Source organism: Poecilia reticulata, linkage group LG3, assembly GCF_000633615.1.
Source record: "Poecilia reticulata strain Guanapo linkage group LG3, Guppy_female_1.0+MT, whole genome shotgun sequence".
Classification (NCBI taxonomy): Eukaryota; Metazoa; Chordata; class Actinopteri; order Cyprinodontiformes; family Poeciliidae; genus Poecilia; species Poecilia reticulata.
In genome coordinates, this window is record NC_024333.1 from 34,754,133 (window position 1) to 34,776,129 (window position 21,997).

Here is a 21,997-nt window from a genome sequence, read left to right on the forward strand (position 1 = left end):
TATAGTTTTTTTGTTGTACTTTTAGAGAGATCTTATGTTTCTAAAGCTCAGATGTTAATTACAGATGAGTGGAGCAGCAAAGACAGATACTTCTGTAAAGTATTTTACTGTCAAAAGTGATTTTTTTTCAACAATTCCAAATAAATTGTCAAAATGTTGACAATTGTCAATGGTTAGACCGAATTTGTCTCAACAGGTGCTTAGTTTGCTTGTGATTAGAGCTGGCACTGGCTACTTTGGTAGCTCCTTTAAACATCCTGAAAAGGGAAAGATTTTCAGAGGAAACACTTATTTTACAGCTTAAAAGCATTAAATGAAATATTGTTGGATCATTTTTGGCGTTTTCAACTTAACTCGACTTCTGAACTGCTGAGAAGAGACGATCTGCAGAGGTGTAATCTGAGGACATGGATCCTTTATTCGGAGTTGCATATTGATTATGACATTACATATAACTGAAACACAGATATGCTTTTTAGCTCAATATTTAATACTATTCATAATGTGTTCTTTCTTTTTTTCTTTTTTTTAAAAATGCAGGATATTGAATTAGATTTTATAAATATTTATACATATTTTTAAATATTTTAGCAGTAATTTAACTGCAAAAAAGTTTGGAAGAGAGGACTTTTTAAAGTGCTGTATAATTAAATTTGTCATTGACATAATGATGAACTGTAATGTCTGGACGACCTGGAACAAGGAGGAAGATAATTAGATAAACTACATAAACTGGAAATTTGAAGAAATATAGATTACACATAAATCTATAAATCTATTTCACATTAACTCAAAATATGCCACTTCAAATTTGAGAAAAGTGAAAAATATGTTTGCCCTCCAAGTAACTGATGTACAAATTTGCTAATCAAAGTGTTTCTGCCAAGATGAAAGTGTGTGATTATTTTCACCAACACTTTGAAGTATTCTCAGAATTAAAATAAATGATGCAAAATTATYATTCTTGAAACTGTTGGACAATCTAACATATGGCATCCTTAATTATCTTAGTTTTAAATAAAATGCATCGAATTGCTGCAGATCTCAGTGGCTCCTAGAATTTTAGGAGCAAAAATTACAAACAAAAAAAATAAATACAATAAGTATTTCTTTAGCATTTTTCCACTTCTCTTCTCTTATAAAGATATTTTAACGTTTTATTCTTCCACATGTCTTCTTGTCTTGTGTATTGACAATAGAAGCTACAAGCCTATTAGCCCCTGAGTCCTTCGTGCCGCATCATGGTGCCATTTGATGCTCAGGTTGTACAGGAGAGGTATTCCTCGGCGGTGCCTCCAGGCAGACCCCAAGCCTTTGAAACTACATTTCAAACGTTTTGTTTAGAGGTCTGTTGAGACGCATCTCCACCACTCACAACTCTCACAGCTCTTCACCAGGGACCCCTTTAAACAGCGCAAAATGCCTCAGTGACATCTAGTGTTTTTTATTTTTCCTTAGAAGCTTCAATCGCACCGACTCCTCTACTTTTGAAGCTGAGGCCTGACCGAGTCGCCGAGGAGAGGGGGTGGGGGTGTAACCAGTTCCTCTCGAGTGAACCTATAATTTTTGAGATTGACCTGCCTGGTAACATCAATGGGACTTTAAAAATCGCTTCACCTTCTACATAGCCAGTTATTTATATACTACTTGTGCTTCTAAACCTTTTACTATGCGCCGCATTTCTGGTTAGAAATGACCTAAACCACATCATAAAGTCTGCACTTTACAAAAGCTGAAATAATTTCCCACATTCCGTTTACGGAGAAGCTTTAAAGCTCTTCACAGCTCACCTCGGAGGAACTCCTTTCAAACCCACACAAAACATTTCAGGTGAATAAAGGTTCAAAATGTTAACTTGATTCTAATTCAGCAATTCTTCAGTTCAACAACTGGTGTGCAAATATTTCTGTTGAACCTCTGCATATCTGCATAGAAGGATAAACTGGCTCAGGTAAATAATTGCACAACATCACCTTTCTGTGTATCTGTTATGTGCACCAGCTTAAAAAGCTGACGGCAAAAAAAAAGCTATCGGCTGAAAGTTTCTGCTCTTTCCTCCATATTCTAAAGGTCCTCTGTTAGATTGAGTTCTGGTAATTGTGGAAGACGGTGTGATTGTTTCATCTTTGTCACGTGGTGCATTTTTCTGCTGCAAATAGCCAGAAGAGGTTTGGCACACTGTTGTCATAAAGGGAAGACATGGTCAGCAACAGAATGCATGCTGATTGTAGCATTTAAGCAATAATCATTTGTTACTACAGGCCCAAGAAAACACAGTCAGCCTGAATCCCTGATGCAAGACAGAATGTTTGATTTTAATCCGTTTATGACTAGCTCTGGCTGAATCATCTATATGTTGCAGCTGAAGTTAAAACTAATCAGATAAGTCATTTTTTCAGTTTACGAATGTCTAAATTGTAAAAGATTGCTCAAATTGTAGCCTCTGTTTTCTTGTTTTTAGCTAACATGACTGAACCACGTTGTGGTCTTTTGCTGCTGTTGAAACTTTGATATACTCTGACCAGCCAGTCTGGGGCCATAAACCATGCAAGTGCATATATTTAAATGCATGAAATGTTTAATTGAGTAAACACTTAATGTAGTAAGTGTTAATCACAAAATCAGGTTTCATTTGTATAAAAATATACAAATCAGACGAACCAAAATATTACATTTTGTGCCAGTTCAGATATTTTATCTGGACAGTTTAATATCCTGTATAAAATGATTGTACAGGATGTTGGAGTTGTAAATGGACACTTTTTCTAGTGCTTTTCTAATCATATTAACAATATGAAGCAGTTCACACTGGAGCCTCATTCACCTAGTTTCACACAAACAAACAGATCAGTAGGTCTGATCTGTTTGATACCCAGAGGTTCATCAACAGAACAATGACTGACAAGAACCAAACACTTTTGCATTCTAAGACTAGTAGTGAACAGGGAAGTGATCAGGGCAAAGCACTTTTAGTTACAATATATACTCTTTATATTCATTTGAGCTCCAAATTGAACATATTCTGTGTCTTTGTCTTGTGCCATTTTGGGTTAAACATCCCCTTCATTCATTTTGTAAAGTAACTTACAAAGACCTCTGTTGGTCAGTCACATGTAGAGGTGGTGACAAAAGATTTTTTCCTCCATTTGAAGATTCTCCTAATCAGTTGATTAATATAGCCGTCATCCTTTGTGATTGATTTTCAACATTTTCCTAAGTTGATGAGCATCTGCGTGAAAACTTTAGTGAAGAAATCGAGGAAGTTTTAGGAACTTATTAGAACAGACTTGTTTTTAAAGCATTTTTTAGTAACAACAGTTCTACACCATCAACTATAGCTCTGCAACAGTTCCTTATTTATTATACAAATGGGTTATTAATTTAAAAGATAGATTTTGAGTTATGTAAGAAACAAGTAAAACTTAACACTTTTAGATGTCGTATTTTAACTCGTATTCCTACTTAGCGTTACATCTACCTCATCTGTTAACTATAATTAATATCACTGTAAAAACAAATTGTGTCACAGTGTGGCAGTTATCACGTTATTCAAGTTAATTTGCTGTTTGATTAGGAAATAATTGACACATTCCTTATTCACAGAATTATTCACAGCTCCAAATGTTTTCTTAAACATCAATCAGCTATGCTAACATATTTCTGGCTTCATAATTTTGGCTGGAATGTGGATACATTTTTAACTATGGCTTTAAAACGCAGCTCGCCTTCAGCCCCTGTCCAAGTGGCGCTGCTTTGCCACATTTCTGAGTTAGTTTGCTGAGAGACAACAGTGGAGAGTGAGTATGAAATAAATTGAAGAAAAATAAATTGATGAGGGTGCAGAAATAGGAGAAGGGCAGAGTGGGAGCTGTCATTCCTCTCCGTCATATCTCAGCAGATCATTGCCTGAGGTGAGGAGCGGGAGCTGAATGATGATCCCCTTTTATTTTATTTGCCCTTTAAAAGAGTGACTCTTGGTGGAGAAGCTCTCCGTGAAACTTGACCAGAGGATGAGGAACGGGCGGGGGAGACGGGTGACAGGCAACGATTGTTTTCAGATTTTAAAATGGCTTTTTTGATTGTGTGTGCAGCTGAACTATGCAGAGTCTAGACTGACCCAACTGGAGGGCTGTCACTGCGAGAGGACCTGCAGCGCCAACGGCCTGCTGTACCGAGACAAAGAGCTGTGGGTGGAGCCGGAAAACTGCAGGAACTGTGCTTGTAAGGTAAGTGTTACCCTGTCAGAAAGCCGAGAAACATGTTCATTCAAAAAGTGTTACTAGACAAAGTGTTACTACTGCCCAATATACAGTAAAAACTGCAGTATGCTTCAAAGGGGCAGCCTTCAGTTGATGTAATAATGCTATACATATCAAATATGACTTAAAAGAAATTTGACTTGAAATTTGGCCTCCGTCTCTTTAAAAACTCCGACTTCACAACATCACTTCTCCATTTTACTAATGTTGCAATAAGAAATAGCTTGTATAACGAGCTAAGCAGATGCTCAGTTACACCAGGTGTTTGCTAATTGTTGCTGGCTAGTCTGAAGGAGCAGAGTGGGGCAGCGACAGGGGGGGGGGCTATGTAAGGTGGAAGCTTGGAAACTGCAGCTCCGAGGAGGAGCTAGGTTCAACCAGGCGTTTTGCACAGCTGAATGGTTGCCATGGAGACTAAAGGATTTCTCTGCATGAAAGAATCAAAGCAACACTGTAGGTATGTTTTTGATGAGAGAATAACACCATAAGATCATGTAAAGCTAAAAAAAAACAGTCAATGTTACATGATGCTGCCCCTCAGTCATTGAAAGTATAATTTTAAAACATCATAAACCTGCATCGTCACTAAAAAATCTCCACCATGCTTAATGTCTTCTTGTATTAAGGTAATTGTTGAAAAATTACAGTTGGCTAAAAAAAAAAAAAAACATTCCATAGAAAACCAGGAATCATTATTGCCGTGGAAACGCCTGATCGGTGCGTCTCTAGTGAAGACTCCAGTTATTGTCAGTAAAGATTGCTGCAGGTAATGTTCAGGAGTTTGATCCACAATACTTCTTTTTTTTTTATCTTAGCAGTACATCATTTTTTTTAAAGCTTTTACAGGATTTCAGAGGAATGCAAAGCCATCAGCAGAAAGTGAATAAAAAATAAATAACCATATATATGATAGCATGACCTGGAGCCGTTTCAATGCAGTATCACATATAGATGGCAGATAATCTTGTAGCAGCTCACAACAATAGATTGCAAGTCATTGCAACCCCAAGTTTTCTTAGCATTTTCTTTTTCCTTCTTCTCACTAAACGGCAAACATCCTCTAATAGGCTTCCTTACCTGGCTGTCTGCATTCAAACATAGGGGCTAGACCTGCAGTGTGTTTAATCAGGGCATTCTTGGTCCTGAGGATTTAGAGTTGCTGCATCAAAGCACATCAAGCACAGTAAAGAGTTTAGTCAGTCTGGTTTCCTCCCCTGGACATGCCATTAACTGATAACCGCAGCGTCCTAGGAGAATCATTTCTGATGACTCATGAAATGAAGAGGCTCTTGCAGAGAGAGATATCAGGCTCAGAAATTAATGCAGTCCTTAAGGGTTTGAATAACTACCTCACATCAACAGGCTACTCAAGAATGGTGCAGTCTCAGTGATTAATGTGGTTTCTTTTATTCTGAAATGTGACGGGTTTTAGTTTAAAACAGTGGAGGCTGTAGATCGAACTGGAAGACACTTTGCATGAAAGCATTTAACACATCATCAACAAGAGTTGCTTTATTCACAGAACTTACTCAACTTGTGGTTCCCAGTTCGCTGAACTTCAAGAATAACTTGATAAGAAGAAGTGTGAAAAGCAGAACTTTGTCAGTTTTAAACAAAAATGTTTCTATCTGGCACCCCTGGTTCCCTCCACCAAGCAAATTGCCTCAAAAAATACCAGTGACTTCAGAATGCAGGCAAAGAATATAAGATGAGGGGTGAAATCAGAAAAAAACCCACACATCAGCAGTAATCAGGAGGTATAGAACAGACTTCAGTAGCACTGATAGCTGCAACAGAGGCAGTGGAACTACTGCGAGTGCTACTTGCTCAATATAGCTCTATACAAATATGTTTTAGACTTGCCTTAGGCATTATAAGTGCAACGCTGACATTTTGTGTCTAATACCAACTTTTTCAATAACATCCAAAAAAGAAATACCGAGACACATTTTTGCCTTAGCTGGTTCTGAAAGCAATGTTTGAAAAAAAGACAGAGGGATGTTTTCTGTGAATAAATGCAAAGGAGAAGGCGTTATTTTTGATGGAGTGTTTTTTCCAGTTCCTGTCAGATCATGCATTAATGGAAGGTTTCTGAGCAGCACTAGCAAAGCAAATGACCACATAGTTAAAAAAATATATATATAACATGGAGTTTTGAATGACAAAGGGTTGTTGGGAGAGGACATACGTCTTTAAAAATGCAAATAAATAATGCATTTAAAGCTGTTACATGACCTTGAATCCAGCTGCAAATCTGTGGAGAATCTAAAAGAAAAATCCAAGAATGTCCAGACCAGAATTTTTCCTTCTGATTCATAACCAATTTATGTAAAGTTAAATGTTTTTTTATTGTTTATTTTTTCTTTCATAATGATCCAAAAGAACGGTGTGGTGGAGTGTCGCAGGATCTTCTGTCCTCCAGCAAATTGCTCAGACGACATGTTGCCTGTACATGTTGATGGGACTTGCTGTAAAACGTGCCGACGTAAGTATTGGCTCATACACCGCATGCAGAAAGACAGATGTGGGCATATCCATCACAGATCTGTGTAGTTACTTTGCAAAATGATGTTTCACAGTGTGCAGATGGCCTCTGGTCAAGCATTTAATAACCTGCTTTCACAGTATCTAAAAAAGAATCGCATGTGACCCCCCCTGAAATGAACATTGGGCTGTAATTAAAAGCACCAGAATTTGTTTAATTTAATAAATCAGAAATAATTGTTGGGTATTTTAGCAGAGCGTCAGATTGTAGCACCTCACTGGTTTGTTAATTAGACCTGACAAAAAGTCACAATAACATTTCTTAAGGGCTTTCTTGAATTTGTGTGTTTCAAAGTTATTCTTATCACAGTTTCAAATTGTAGTTTAGATATCCAGTTCAAAAAATATTTTCTTATCAGTAGCAGAGTGGTGTTGGTGTTGCTCTTTACTGTTCATCTTAAAGTATAAAGGTTGCTGCATGTTAGTACTTCAAACTAAATGTATATATTTCATAGACAATATATCAGATTTGTGAACCTTTTGGATCACTGTTCTGTTTCTTCTTCTTTATTTCCCACAAATCTATGAAGATCTATAAAGACTAGAACTAACAGACAGACAGTTTTTACCTATTAGTCATCACCAGTCTGAATGTTGTGTTCAATTTGACATGGTCTATTTTAAAGTTATTTATATAAAATCTAGTACAGTTTTAAGTTTTTTTCAAAGTGCAATAAAAGTCATTTTTCATCGTATGTTTTTAAGTTGGACATTTTTTTTATCTGGTGAATTTCACACAAGTTTATTTGCAGAATGTTTCGTTGTTAGAATGACAATGACTATTCTGAGGCATAACATTATGACTAAAGACAGGTGATGTCAAAAAACTCAGCATGGCACGTTGATGTGTCAAAAGCAGGAAAAATGGATAATATGTGTCAAGGGCCGCATAAAGATGGCTCGACAACTTGATCAATCAAAACTGATCAAGTTGTTGACTGGTTGACACAGTAGTACAGAGCAGAACAATCAAGGTTCTTTTAGCTTCTTTGCAGAACTATTCACCCTGCCATAAAGCAAACATGGTTCAGGAATGTCTTGAGAAGCACAACAAGCTGGAGGTGTTGACTTGACCTCCAAATTCCCCAAGATCTCAATTGAATTGAGTGTCTGTGCTGCACAAACAGGTCTGATCCACTTCACCACTCACAAGCCTAAAACGATCTGCAGCTAACATTGGTGCAGCTAGTACAGCACATGTACCATGACGACCGTAGCCCATTCCTCTACTGGGACCACGCACAATTAGGCATGAGGTCATTGTGTTATTTCTAATTACTGCATTTTGTGGCTTAAAGGCCAAATGCATGGAGAAATTAGACACTCTAATGTATATTTTCAAAGGAGTTTCAATTAGATTAACAACTAGCATAACTAGTGTTGTTCTATCAGCATGAAGGCAAAGTAGCAAAGATCACTGCTGTCTTCATACACCAGAATATGAATATAAGCAATATTTCAAAGGTTTAAGCACACAGATTTCTAGCATGGACTCCCAGACACACAGGCAGCTGTGCCTTTCTTAATACACTGCATAAAAAAAGAAAGAAATCCCTGAAGTATAAGAGCGCCTGAATAATTTCAGCCCTCCTTCGCCTCCCTCTGTCCCTCCGCTCACTCCTCCTTCCTCCTCTTGCTCCTCTGCGAACATCAGAGCTCTGGCACAGAAGAACGCGGAAGCTGTGCTCCTGAGCTGTGACAGAGCATGCTGTGGTCCAGCACCCTGGAGAGGAGGAAAGCAGGACTTCGCATCATGTGGCTCACTTACTATTTCTGATTTATCACCAGAGGGATATGCTATAAGACCTTCATCCATTGTGTTCCTAATGTGCTGTTTCGCTTCGCCTCCACTTAAGCTCATCAGCAAGGAAAAAAAATGTTGCAGCTACATTTAAAATGCAAACCTTTACACTTGAAACTTTCTTTTCTTTTATTGCTTTTACTTGGTTAGCCAAATAGCCAAAATGTTTTAATTTCTTGCAGCTACTTTATTTATCTTGAAGAAAACAATATAGCATTTTAATCTAATAATTTTCTATCATCTGCAGCTAAGTGTACCTACATGGGACAGACGTTTTCGGAGGGTCAACGATTTCTTTCCAGGACTTGCAGGGAATGCAAGGTATCATTTTTTTTATATGCTTATCCTTTCTCTAGCATTTATCATCTTATCTACAATAATGTCACCAGGCACATCTTTTCAGAGAAAATGTGCAATGATTGCATGCAGTGGACCACTTGGTGTGTAATTCAATTAGCCATCAGGCTGTCTTAGTTTTCCCACCCTCCTACAATCTGTTCAATCTGCCTATTTTTACTCTAATGGTGAGATAGCCAGGTAATTAGAATAACTCATGAAGCCAGCTAAACAAAGGCCTGAGCCTGATTGAAACTCCATCACTGCGAGGTTTATAATGGGAGTCATTTTTCCAGATCAGCACAGAATAAATGTGAGTTTTCCTCAGCGAGAAAGCCTTTATCTTTAAAGATAGCATTCTATGGAGGAAATTACCATTTTATTAATGTAACGGCTTATAAATAAGCACATAGACGGTTATTGGACGCTTCATTAATCCTCTGACAGCCACAAATGTCACCATACTTTATTCTAAGGCTTCATCTCAAGCTTTCAGGAAATTTTACTCTTAAAAATGGATATGAAAGACCAATTTGTATTGTTTGATTTGAAGAAAGAGTTGCTTTTCTTTGTCAGGGTTTCGGTTTTGGACCATAATATCCAGTACATTAAGGGCAGGTGACCTGAGCTGTGTGAACCTGATTACGGTTTTTGAGTCACGTTGCAAATTGTGGTTGTTGTCCAAATCTCAGATACAAGTGATAATGAAGTTATCCTTTAATTACTGTATGGTTGGAATTGAATCTGATATTTTGTCAAAATTCACAGTTCAAGTTTCAGGCCAATCAACTGCTCAGAAAACTGGAAAAGCCCAATTTTCCTTCGTGATCAATGATCATTTTCAACTGTCAACTAACATGTTAGGTGCTATAGTGCACTACACTGAGTTCAGTAAAAATCAGATAAGAGTTTGTGAATTATGCCCTGATAAATGGAGTTAAGGTTTGAAAATAAGAGGAAGTTCACATTTATCAATGCAGCTAATGTTTTATTGGAATATTGATCTTATTCATCAAAGCAAAGACTCTGCAATGTATCCTGAGCTTCAGTTGCCAATTTCAAATTTTAGGTTGTGAAATAACTTAAATTAAATGTATGCCTTGGGCAAAAATACTAACTCTGTAATTACAAAAACCCACAAACAGGATTTAATATTTTTAAAAAGCTTATGTACTGGAAACCTCAGCAGTTTGGTGCATCTCGATTTGAATTAGATTTATGCTACTACTTAAATTTCATTAGAGTGAGCCTTGTTAACAGTGTTAGCAAGAGTTAACACAGAATTAAATTAAAGCCAATCCTTAGAGCCTTTGGCAGTAAAGAAAAAATAAATATGCAGTTTTAATTGGTTAACTTTCAAAAGAAAGTACCTGTAGGATTAACATATAATTTAATAACAAAAATCAAATGAGTGGATTGCTTGCTTTAGAATTGATGCTCTAAAGTGGTTTATTTTAGTTATGAAAGATACACCATGAAAGGGAGCTGTGAAGGACAAAAGTAATATATTGATTTTGGGCGAAAGACCTTGAGAAATCACTGAGGACTCCCAACATGCTTACATACCAGCCAGGCTGCTGCAGTCAGTGCACCGTTGTTTAAAAACCCATACAGGCCATTTTTATTTATTTTTGTGTCCTTGCTTTGGTTGCAAGTTCATCTCTGCCTTAACAGTTTCAGTATTGATAGCCATTTTCCATTTGTGACCAATATAGTCAGACTTCACATTTCTTTCTTTTTTGTGTTAACGTCCTGAAGGAGTGTCCTGAAATATCCTCGTTTTGTCACATTTTCTCCTTGACAGTAAAGTTTTCTAAACTGTTAAAACCATAATGTTCACATTAATGTTGAAATGCATCCATACACCCCTTGAATGTTTTTCACATATTACAACCAAACATTTCAAATGTATTCATTGAGATTTTATGATATAGACCAGTGGTCCCCAAACTTTTTCCTGTGAGGGCCACATAACTTTTCCCTTCTCTGGTGGGGGGCCGGAGTCATTTTGTAACAGAAAAAGTGTTGCACGTTTATCACCTGCACTGCCGGAAATTGTTGACCGGGGAGGGGGCAGCGCACGTTACTCGATTGATTTTTACCCAGAAAGCACATGGGCAAAAACCGTTAGTGAAACAGTCACTGGGACTGACAAGTATATATTCCATTGAGGGAAAGTAACATAAACTAACTTTAACATATGAATTCCTCATATGTTAACACAAAGGCTCGTTTTGAAGTATAAGCTGCTACTTACAGGTATTTCTTTGAAGAATTTGACCTGGAATGCGGCGTTCATAACAAACACGTGTTCATCTGCTCTACCGCTAGCAAACAACCGTACTGATTAAATAACATAAAAGTCAAGCAGTTCCATAAAAGTCCAACAGATGGCAGCAATGCGCCATGCAAAACAAAACACCCACAGTTTACAGGACACTCTTCCTGCTAAAGAGCCCCCTGGTGGTTGAAGAAAAATCCACATATAAACCAGAAAATACAATATATGAAAACAAATCTGAATGCTCTCTGGTATTGTTCAGGGGGCCGGACCAACTGTGGAGGCAGGTCGGATCCGGCCCGCGGGCCGTAGTTTGGGGACCCCTGATATAGACCAACATAATAAAGCAAAGCAGGACCTAAGTTCAGTTCTTGAATTTGTTTAATTTTATTCAAAGTTAAGCTTTTTATGATCAAAAGTTATTCATGAAGTGAATAGTTTTTCATAAAATCTCTTCATGTAAAACAATTATGGGACAACAAATGGTGTAAAATGCATATGGATTCCAATAAGTTGCCATCAGTGATGGATTGAATTGACACAAGAACCAACATTTGATCACCCGCAAGAGGACTGTTGTTGAAACTAAACCAATAACTAATAATGCAAAAAGAGCAATGCTTGATTAGTTGTAGGTTCAGAAATATTGACAAAGTAGCCTGATCCCTTTTTAAAATGGAATAGTGACTAAAATGATCACATGACCACGACAAATTATGAACAGAAAATGATGGCTGTGTTGGTGATTGTAAATTTCTAAGTATTATACTTCTAAAATAATATATGTTTTGTAGAAAATAATACAAGTTATTCCAATTGTTAAACCATTCAAAATTGTAAAAATAAATGTGCTTTTTATCTTCAGAAGTTAAAGAAAACATGTTTTATCCTTGAGTCTCAACGCAACGCCTACTGAAATCTTTATGTGAAWTCTCTTAAGACACAACCTACAAAATATTAATGAACATACAAGAAAAGGGAATAATTATCATATTTACACTTATTTCAGAGGCTTAAGACAAAATGTTTGAAGTGATTATATGACTTATGGGTTGCAAGTTTCCACCCTGTAAAAGATTAAATTATAAGACTCCATTTTTTTCCTGTTTGAAATAAGTTACCCTTACAGCTTAGACCTTCATGTTTTTGACCCCAGCATTACAAAGTATAATCTCCCGCCTGTATTTTGTCCTTGCAGAACGGCTTGATGGTGAAAGTTACAGAAACATGTCCGGAGATTAACTGCACCGCCGGTGAGCAGATCCTACCAGAGGGCAGATGCTGCAATGTTTGCAGAGGTATGGCTTCCATTTACCACAATCCTTCCGCCATCCACCACTCGCCCTCTCTTTGGATCTGTGTGCACCAGTGTTCGCCGCAAAGAGTAGTGAAAACAACCCTCTCTTCATGTTGATTAAGCTGGACTCTCGCATCATTTCTCTACCTTTCCGTTCCTGTGAATGTATTTTGTTTTTGTTTCTTTTTTGGCTAAGAAAGCTATCAGAGCAGATTGGGCTGTCGTTTGCAGAGCACCTGCTATGCCAATTTGCCCGGGTCCTGCTGCTTTGGCAGGGAACTTCTACAAGGTAAATAGGCACCAGTCTGTCAGTAAATACATTGAATAAACAAACTGTATGCAGCTGGCAGTTATGATACCATTAGGCACCATTACGGGGAAAAAAAGAAAACACAGGGCAAGTTTGGCTGGAAGAAAATTGTGCTCTTGTTTTTGGTAAGATTGGCAATATGCCTCACATACACCAAATTTTGAGAAAGGGAGAGGAAGCATGCATAAGAGAAAGAAAGATGAACAAATATTTATAGTGAATGAAAGGAAAATATGCTTAAAAACAAGGAAAATGTTAAAGAAAATAAATGAGGATGATTAGAAAATTAAAGGTGGTGAGAAAAACTTAAGAATCAAAGGAAATGTGTTGGCAGAAGAATGGATGGCTGTGAGAAGGAATGGGTTGAATAAAGGATCTATCAGCAGGAGATTGAGTGCATGCGGTAGGAGGGTTTATATGCTATTAAATGTTGCCTTCCTAGAACTCCTTCATTTCCCGCCCTACTTGTGTTTATCCACAGTAAATGAAGCAGAATGTAGGACATTATTTCCAAATCAAAAACACAAAATCTTACAAAGTAATTTTGATCTAGAATCCTAGTGGAAATATTTTGGTACAGTTGAATTAAGAGAAATTAGTGACTTTTCAGCTTGATATCAGAACTTGTTTTAAGTCAGTAATTTCTTAAAATTCATGAAAAACTATTATTATTAGATTATTTTACTTATAACAAGACATTTTTCCCTAACCCTAACCCTAACCCTAAGACCCTAACCCTAACCCTAAGTGAAATAATCTGCCAGTGGGTACTTTTTAACAAATCATTGACATAAAACTATCTCTTATATCTTGCTGAAACATTTCTTGCATGTTTGTTTTTCCTATTTCAAGTGCACTAAGATGTCTGCACTAAAAAACTAGACAAGAATACCGGATACGATTTTGTGTTTTTCAGTGTAGTATCTACTTCACAGTTTCTCTGAAATCCATGTTTCCCTTCCTGGTTTATTGAAGAGACATCCATGGTCACACAGGCTCTGTCAGATTAGCAATTCAACGTTTGTCGCAGTCCTCGTACTTCATTATCTCACTGCAGTAGAGAACCATCATGAGGGACTTCTGTCCACACAAACACAACTTTTTAGGCCAACATAAAGATGGGTACACACTTCCATAAGCAATTCTTTTCCTTTTGTGCACCATTTTAGAGATGGAATTATGAGGTTATAGTAATATAGTTGAAGCTCTTTCTCAGGCTCTTTGGCTGCTCTGTCTCTTAGGGCTTTTATGCACAGCCTGTCTGTCACTCATTACAGAACAGGATGAGATACATCTACACAGTGAGACACAATCATCTCTCTGTCTGTCTGCCACCGTCCTCATCTGTCAGACTAATTTTCGGTCCATCTATCTGTTTCATTACACTTGTGCATGGGCCCGCTCTATGTCTGCAGAGGTGCAGATCAAAAAAAGAAAAAAAAAAACGGGCAGCACATTTGCCATAACATTATGACCTTGTACGTATCAAGTCAAATTGTCCTTGAGGAAAAATCTTTGTGGCACTTGGAATTCCAATTCTGTTAACCATTTTATTCTCTCCCGCTTTTCTTTGCTCACATGAACTGAAATGTATCCTGATTAAATCCCCAAGTCAGCTGTTCACATTTATGCTTTTTTATAGTTTAGTCAACAAAAAGGAAGTTTTGACAGAAAAGACTACACAATTAGACAAGGTATTAAAAATAAAATAAAATATTCATTTCAGATCCAATCTAAGATTGAGTTTATTTTAAATAAATCAATTACTTTTAAATACAATCCAATTTGATAGTCAGATAAAGTTACATGCAGGCGATTCAATCCTAAGTAATATGCACGATAATTAAACTCAGTCTATGACATAATTCGACATGTTTTGATTGCTGAAACCTTTTCCTGTGTTGCGGTTCTCAGCTGAACATTGTGTTGTAACCATATTTCTGTGGTTGGGCTTACCTACCTGCAGGCATGATGTTTTTGCTGATTGAGATTCAATTTCTGCACATAATTTCCATCATTGGTATATTGATTGTCCTGCCAATTTTCTAATGACATAATTTTTATTCTGAAAAAGCGAGACAAAGTATGAAGACAGCAGGTTAAGAGCAAAAGAGCAACATCCAGGCAACATCTTCACCTTGTATGACAAGCAACCAAGTCTCACGCAAACAACAATTTGTGCGGTTGTGTCTTTTATTGCTGTTTGTGAATCCTTCCTCTAAGGGAAAAGCCTTTAAAATTGCACTACTTTTGTATGGACATATACATAAGGCTCACTGTCATTCATGATGAAAAGTGTTTGTGTCTCTTTCCACAGAGCCGCATTTGTGTTTGCCTGTCTATACAAAACTTTTCATTGCCTCGAGTGAGCAAATTTTATCACTCCCTTTGCTTCTCTCTTTCAGGTTATGACTTCTGCGCAGAGGGACTCATTTGTGGAGAAAACTCGGAGTGTAAAAACAGGAATACTAAAGCAGAGTGTGAATGCAAGAGCGGCTATGCCTCCATCCATGGGGACTCTACTTATTGTGAAGGTACGACTTTATTTTACTYGGCTCAGGTTGTGCAGGGCCTCACGCGGTTGACTCATAATTTATATTAGCCCTGGAAGTAAAAAAAAAGCTGAATTGGTAGCAGTTGGTGGAARCGTTTAATTCATCGTTTGCCTTTAGGAATACAGAGGCTGTGATCTACACACTGAGTTTTGTACAAGTATGATGACTTCCAACAACAACTGCTTTAAAAAAAAGCTCAATTATTAACCTAATGCCGTGAAAAATTCACCTGGCTAGAGTTTCTTGTTCTATGAAACTTTTCCTATAGATTGAATGTAAACCCAACAGTCACAAAAGGAGAGAAAATGGAACTGTGGCRAAATTTTCCAGGAGTATATATACTTATATTTTTGAAATGTGAAATTATATTGTCAGTGGAAACAGAGCTRTTGACATGACGAAGGTGGAAAAGTTTWATGTGGTGAATCTTATTACATCTTGTAAAACCAACAGAATTCCAGARAAAGCTGGATGTAAATAATRGATTTGAGTCAAACAGCAGGACATTGAAGCAAACCAGCAAATCCACCTCAATGCAACAGAAATCAAATKGAAAGTTTGGGAGTGTTGATGGAATTTCTGCAAACATGTWATGGCAGTTTTTGCCAATAGAGGAGCAGGTTTGTTTGGATTGTTTCTATTCTTCAGTTGTTCACAAAATCATTTAAAAAATACATGTGGATTTTACTCTTTTTATCTTTGCCTGATGTTAAAATTTGCTTGACTTTAAAAAGCAAAAGCAGAAGAAATGTGTTGTGGGGTAAATATTTGTTCACAGCAGCGTACCTTCAGTTGGGTTACTGTGACTTAGCAGGATACCTGTAAAGTTTTTAGAGACTTTATGTGATTTGTTTTCAGTAGGTCGACATGGTTTACATATGTTTGAAACATTTGGGTCAATTACATCTAGCTCTAGCATAAGTTTCTCTTTTGAAAAAACTAATCAGAATTTTAAAAACTGACTTTTGCTAATTTGAAATGTTTCTTCTGTGGAAGAAAGTCTGATCATTCCTGTGTGGAGATTGTTGGCTGTGTAAAATCCCCAGCCTATGGAAGCTGCAGGCTTAGATTACTTGTGATGAAGCCAATGGCTTTATTTGATTAAGAAGCTTCAGAGCATGAGTCTGTGGATTGAAGGATTTGCTCAGTGCTTGGTGCAATTGTCTTTGGATCACAGCCACAACAATCTGAATCCACTGAGCTTTCTATGAGCCTGGTAGCTATCAGCCCTGTAGCCTTCCTTCACATCTTTGAATTGCATCAGACGTTAACCTAGAGTTGGACTCCAATCCAAATCAGTCCCATGCCAAAAATGAGAGCTGAGAAACTCTGATTGCTAGATCAACAGTTTAAAATCAGGGAGCCTCAGTTTCAGCTACATGGACTTAATCCATGTTTTTGGTTTTTGCAGTCAGCTCAGACTTTCTCTTTTTCCATTCTGTTTGCAATATTGATMGTTTTTAGAGCTTTTCCTTCACATGCAAGTGAAAGTGGCTTAGGATAKKTGTGTGATAACAGCGATAAAGTCCTTAATGGTGAGGTAACCGTCTCTGTTTTTGAGTTAGAAACAAAACCCCAAAGGCTGATGGGATGTCGGTGATATATGCAGTTCTTGCTGAGGTCAATTTAATTGCTTGTATGTATTAACAGGAGGATCAGCTCTGCTTTTACTATCATTAAATGTGATCATCACATCCTCATAAATGTTTTATTATGCATCTTATGACATTATTTACTTGTAATCAGAAAGCTGCTTTGGAGCAGTGTTAACAAATCCCAGTTTGAATGTGATAATTGCTCTCAGTCACCTCATGGTGCCATTTTTGCCTATGTTTTTAATTTAATAGCGGGGATGAGCTGTTATGGATACAGGTGCTACAGCAGTGTAGCTGTTACCACAGTCACTTAACAGCAGAAACGTCTCCKGCTCAGATCTTCAGCTTTTATGGATATTTTCTTGTAAAGGTGTTTTCTCTTTGGTTTTCCCTCAAAGTTCAGATCACATGAAGGTAATTTGTTTATCTATGTCTTATYRTTTTCAGTGCATCATTTGTCTAACTCTTCATATTTTATTCCAAACTGAACGAACCCTGAAATCAGATACTATAATGACTGAAAACAAATAAGCTGCCAATTTTGACTCTATTAAACTTTCTCAGTTGGGAATGACATTAGGAACTGTTTGTACCTTGGAAGAAGTAAATTTAAATTTGTGTAAAAGTTATTAAAACGACATTTAAATGCAGAGTAGATATGCAGTAGTGCAACAGAGGCATAGCTTTTTTATCTGAAAAGAACAGAACTTTTTTATAAATCAAACGCAAGCTTTTCCTAGGCACGTCGTCTGCAGCATATTGGGTCAGTTTGCTAATGCATATATACGATGCAGGCTTAATTTCTGCACCCAGCCAGTGAATTTGGTTACAGTCTTAATATTCAAAGCCATCTGCCTAATCTCTGAGAAAGCAGGAATGTGCCCGCATAGGCAGAATATGCACAGACGTGTAAATACAAACATAGCCACATACTAATGAAGATCTGTTTTTCAACTGCTTGGCCGCCAAGGAGGGTGTTTATTTATTCCATAAAAGTTGCATTGCTGCATATGGCCTGACATCTTTCTGGATATGTGCTGGATCCTGAGCTTCTATGTCTTTGCTTTGCTTTGGAAACTCATAAACATTGTAGATGCATGAGTCTTGTGATCTTGTATTGCTGGATACATGAAGCAGGTTGATAATCATTTATTTGKTTCYCGTGCATCATCAAACTCTGACCAGCAGAGCACATAAAACGGATCTGGTAAATCATCAAGTTGCTATTCCTAGCTTAATATCTGTCTCCTCCACAAAACGTATGCATGGGAAACATATTTCTATTGAAGAAAACAGAAGGTGCATCTTAATGGGAGGGAAAACAAAACTGCTGACAAAGAGGCAAACTTTGATTCTCTGCTTTAATGTTTTCCAAATTCGTTTGACCAACACATGCTGGGATTATTATTTATTACATTGATTAAAAGTTTACACTGAATGATTATGAATTTTGCATTGCTCCATYGGACACATGCTATCAAATTTACAGGTGTGTTTATGGGACTGTTCTCTAATATTGACCTGACAGATTCAGTCTGGTTCAAAATGCCTCTGACCAAAAATATCCATGTGGTAAAAGTTTMTCTTTTGTTGGTGTGTTATATGTGTAACTACTGGAATTAATTTGATTAAAACACTGCTTATGTATTTGTGTGTTAATGCTCAGTAAAAAAGATTCACCTAATGACAAAGTTTAAGCTGCTCTTCCTCTTTCACTTGCTACATGTGACGGTGTATCTAAAAATGTACGTCTTATGATGAAATGGAGCATCGTTTGTGAAACATCAAGTACTGTCACATCTTTGAAGTCTTATTTCAGTTTTGATTCACCGACATTTTTATAGTTTGATGTATTAGATAGAATGTAGGTTGTAAAATTTATTTTTCAGTTCAGAGTATGAAAGCTTAAAAGGGAGTTATGATGTAAAGTTGACTTTTTTGAACTATATATCATGTTAAGATGTTATTTCATCATCAAAAACAAACCTGGTGTGAACCCCCTYCTGCACACAAGGCTCCTTCAGACTAGTGGCAGCAGCAGTTATCCAGAGTTTCTTCCCCCATGCAGTGAAACTGCTCTAAAACAAGATGAACATATTCACACTATTTTTAGCAAAAATAAATAAATACAAACATAAAAATTGGTTATACATGCAAAAATAGTCATGGTGGCTTTTTAAATTTATTGATCTCTTCTAAAGTTTATATATTTTAATATTTCAGTATATGAAACCAAAGTCAAATTTATTTTTTATGCACATAAAAAACTAAAAGTGATTCAGATTCTTCTGAACAACTACAGCAGTGTTTACCCACCTGGTATTTGGATTTGTTTGATTCTCTGTTCTAAATGATTAAAACGTGGATCTGCTTGTTTTATTTCAGCATATCTCCTTATCTGCAGCCTGTCAGAATGTATTATAGCTTATAATTAAGGAGCCCAATGTTTTATTGATAAAGTCTCATGGTTTTTGTTCACTCAGGCTTACTGTCTGTATCAGCTCTTGTTTATGCTGTCAGTATTATTCTTAGACTCCCAGCAGATCTGATGTATCCACCCAAATGTCTCTGCAGAGACATTATAATAATGCTGCTGCTGTTGTTTTGCTGTCAGCTTGTTAATCGCATCAGGAAAAAAAAAAAAAAAAAAACAAGAAAAAAAACAGGATTGTGCTGTTGACACACAGAGTAGAGAAGTATTGCTCAGAAATGAAGCACAATAATAAGACAGATATAGTCCTGCTGTTCTGGAAARTATTGCGTCAGCAAAAGACAAACAAGCATGATTCCCCATTTCCGGAGTCRGTAGTAACCTGTTCCCACGTGGTTTTCATCCCGGAGGCTGATGTTTTGAAATCCCAGCCTGGACGCCTTTGTGAATCAACYTTCACCAAAACATTGACGGTTTTCTTTCCCCTTCATACGTCTCCAGCTCTGAGTGTTTTTGTCTTGAGTAAACCCAAATGATCTCTCACTCTGCAGCTTGGTGTTCTACAGCCTCTCAAGCACTCAGGCTGAGCTCTGCCTCGCTTTTTCATGGATCAGATTAAAGCCAATATGACTGCTGTGCAATCTGGAATTGTTTGTTGTTTAAGACGTTATTGAAATGTCAGAGCAGTTATGCAGATGCTCAAGTCAAGTGTTTTCTCATATGCAGATTTGGAGCCCATTTGTATTACAATTATCATCCAAGGGTWGCTATGGAGAATTATCCTGCTGTTAAGAACCTCTAAGGGTCACTATGTGTGCATTATTATCTATATTAGCTAATCTCAGGCTTGTTCATTTATACATGAAGGTAGATTTCCCACCAATTAAGCTCCTCTGTGTTTTGGTTCATCTATTTAGTTTGATTAAACATAATTAGATTTTACTCAGTTTAAAGTAGTTGGCATTTAAGGTAAGATTTATTTATTTTTTGCTCCAGAAATATCACAATTTTAAAAGAAAAGAATAATTCTATGTGATAAATTATTATTTTGCCCTGAGATGTTTCTCAAATGTTTCTCCTCACATTGTGAATCTTTAAAGAGGGGATGATGCAACTTTGACTGTTTTAGCTTTTTTATCATGCTATGTTAGTCCATCATCAAAAACATACCTGGAATGTTGTTTAGATTCTTCCATGAATCTTTCAGGAACCATTGAATCTTCTTTGGCAGACTTTCGGGGATGCCTAAGCGCTTTCTTATACAATRCTCCCTCCGTCTATTTGCTCAAAGCTCCACCTTGGAGCTCCAGTCTCCACCCACAGAGCCTCCGTCACACAGCTCCTCCAGACTAGCTTCAGCAGGAGATACCAAACATTTAGTGGAACTGTGTGTYTGCTGAGCTTATCATACAAACTACTTTTCAATTCAGTGCTCCTCCTAAGAATGGTTGTAAACAGCATTCTGGAGGTGGGCCTTCTTAAAGTGACAGAGGCAAATTTCTGTGATATAAAGCTAAATTAATTTTGTTATTTTTGATACACACAGGATTTTCACATATTAATATATACAGATATATGGTAGTAGCTGAATTAGACTCCCTTGTAGCATTCGGCTAAGCTGAGATCAATTGGCTGTTGATCTCAGTCAAGTTAAGCATCACAAGAGGTGGATGACAGTGGCTCACACATGTACCTAACCAGTTCAAATGACCAGTTTTCTGTAAAAGGGAAAATAAAAACTATACTGTAGTACTGTTAATAGCTGAAATACTTGATACTCTACTAATTTTTATCCAAGCTGTAGTAGTTCAAACTAACCATCTCATCCTTACAGCTACCATCTGCTCTCTTCATTTTCTGCGCTCTTGGGGTTAATACAGCCAATTGACCTGCAGAAAAATGAATGGGTCTCAAGGATAGTCTGCTTTATAAACCACATCCAATAGCTTGTCAAGTAGCATTGTGGCTTTGGCATTTCTACTGAAAAAGATGCATTTTGTTTTTTTTACATATCTTAGAAAAGCTGAATGCAGAAAATCATGAATAGGTGAATTTTCTGAGGATACTGAACTGCAAATAGGCAAAGGTCCACTGTAATGCAAATTGAGTTTATTGCAAACTCCTGTTAAGATAACGGTGACTCTATTTACTGCCACATGGGTTAATTGTTATTGAATTTTAAAGTCTGCCGTTATCACTGTTGATTACTTTTTTTTGCTGTTTTTCTGTAAGTCGTTGAATTCTAAGCACTATTTTCCTTAAATATGGTTGAATTACAACATTTTGAAAGGTAATTTGTTAAAATTCCTCTTTGTTGTGTGTGACGGTCCGACCAGTAAAACAAAAGGACAAAGGCATATATAAAAATATATTTTCTATTTATTTTTTCCAAAAAATATCCTTCAACAAATCTAAAAAATATGACAAAATGGGCCCAAAAGAAATCAACTGAGGCAACATAACTCAAGATAACAAACCAAAAGACTGACTTAACAATGAACACACAGGGGAATTTATACAAACAGGCTAGCCTACACAAACGAGGAGGGGTAGGGAAGGAGACAAAGACAAATAATGTATAAACATAA

General features: G+C 36.9%; 1 protein-coding gene across 1 annotated transcript in view; it reads left to right on the top strand.

Moving 5' to 3' along the window:
• Window positions 1–21,997, top strand: part of LOC103462905 (protein kinase C-binding protein NELL1) — a 236,769-nt gene that overhangs the window by 85,655 nt on the left and 129,117 nt on the right. Inside the window, exons 9-13 of the mRNA XM_008405946.2 lie at window positions 4,092–4,226; window positions 6,642–6,744; window positions 8,852–8,925; window positions 12,420–12,519; window positions 15,234–15,362. Of these exons, the coding sequence (XP_008404168.1) occupies window positions 4,092–4,226; window positions 6,642–6,744; window positions 8,852–8,925; window positions 12,420–12,519; window positions 15,234–15,362 (541 nt within the window). The remainder of the gene's footprint in view (window positions 1–4,091; window positions 4,227–6,641; window positions 6,745–8,851; window positions 8,926–12,419; window positions 12,520–15,233; window positions 15,363–21,997) is intronic.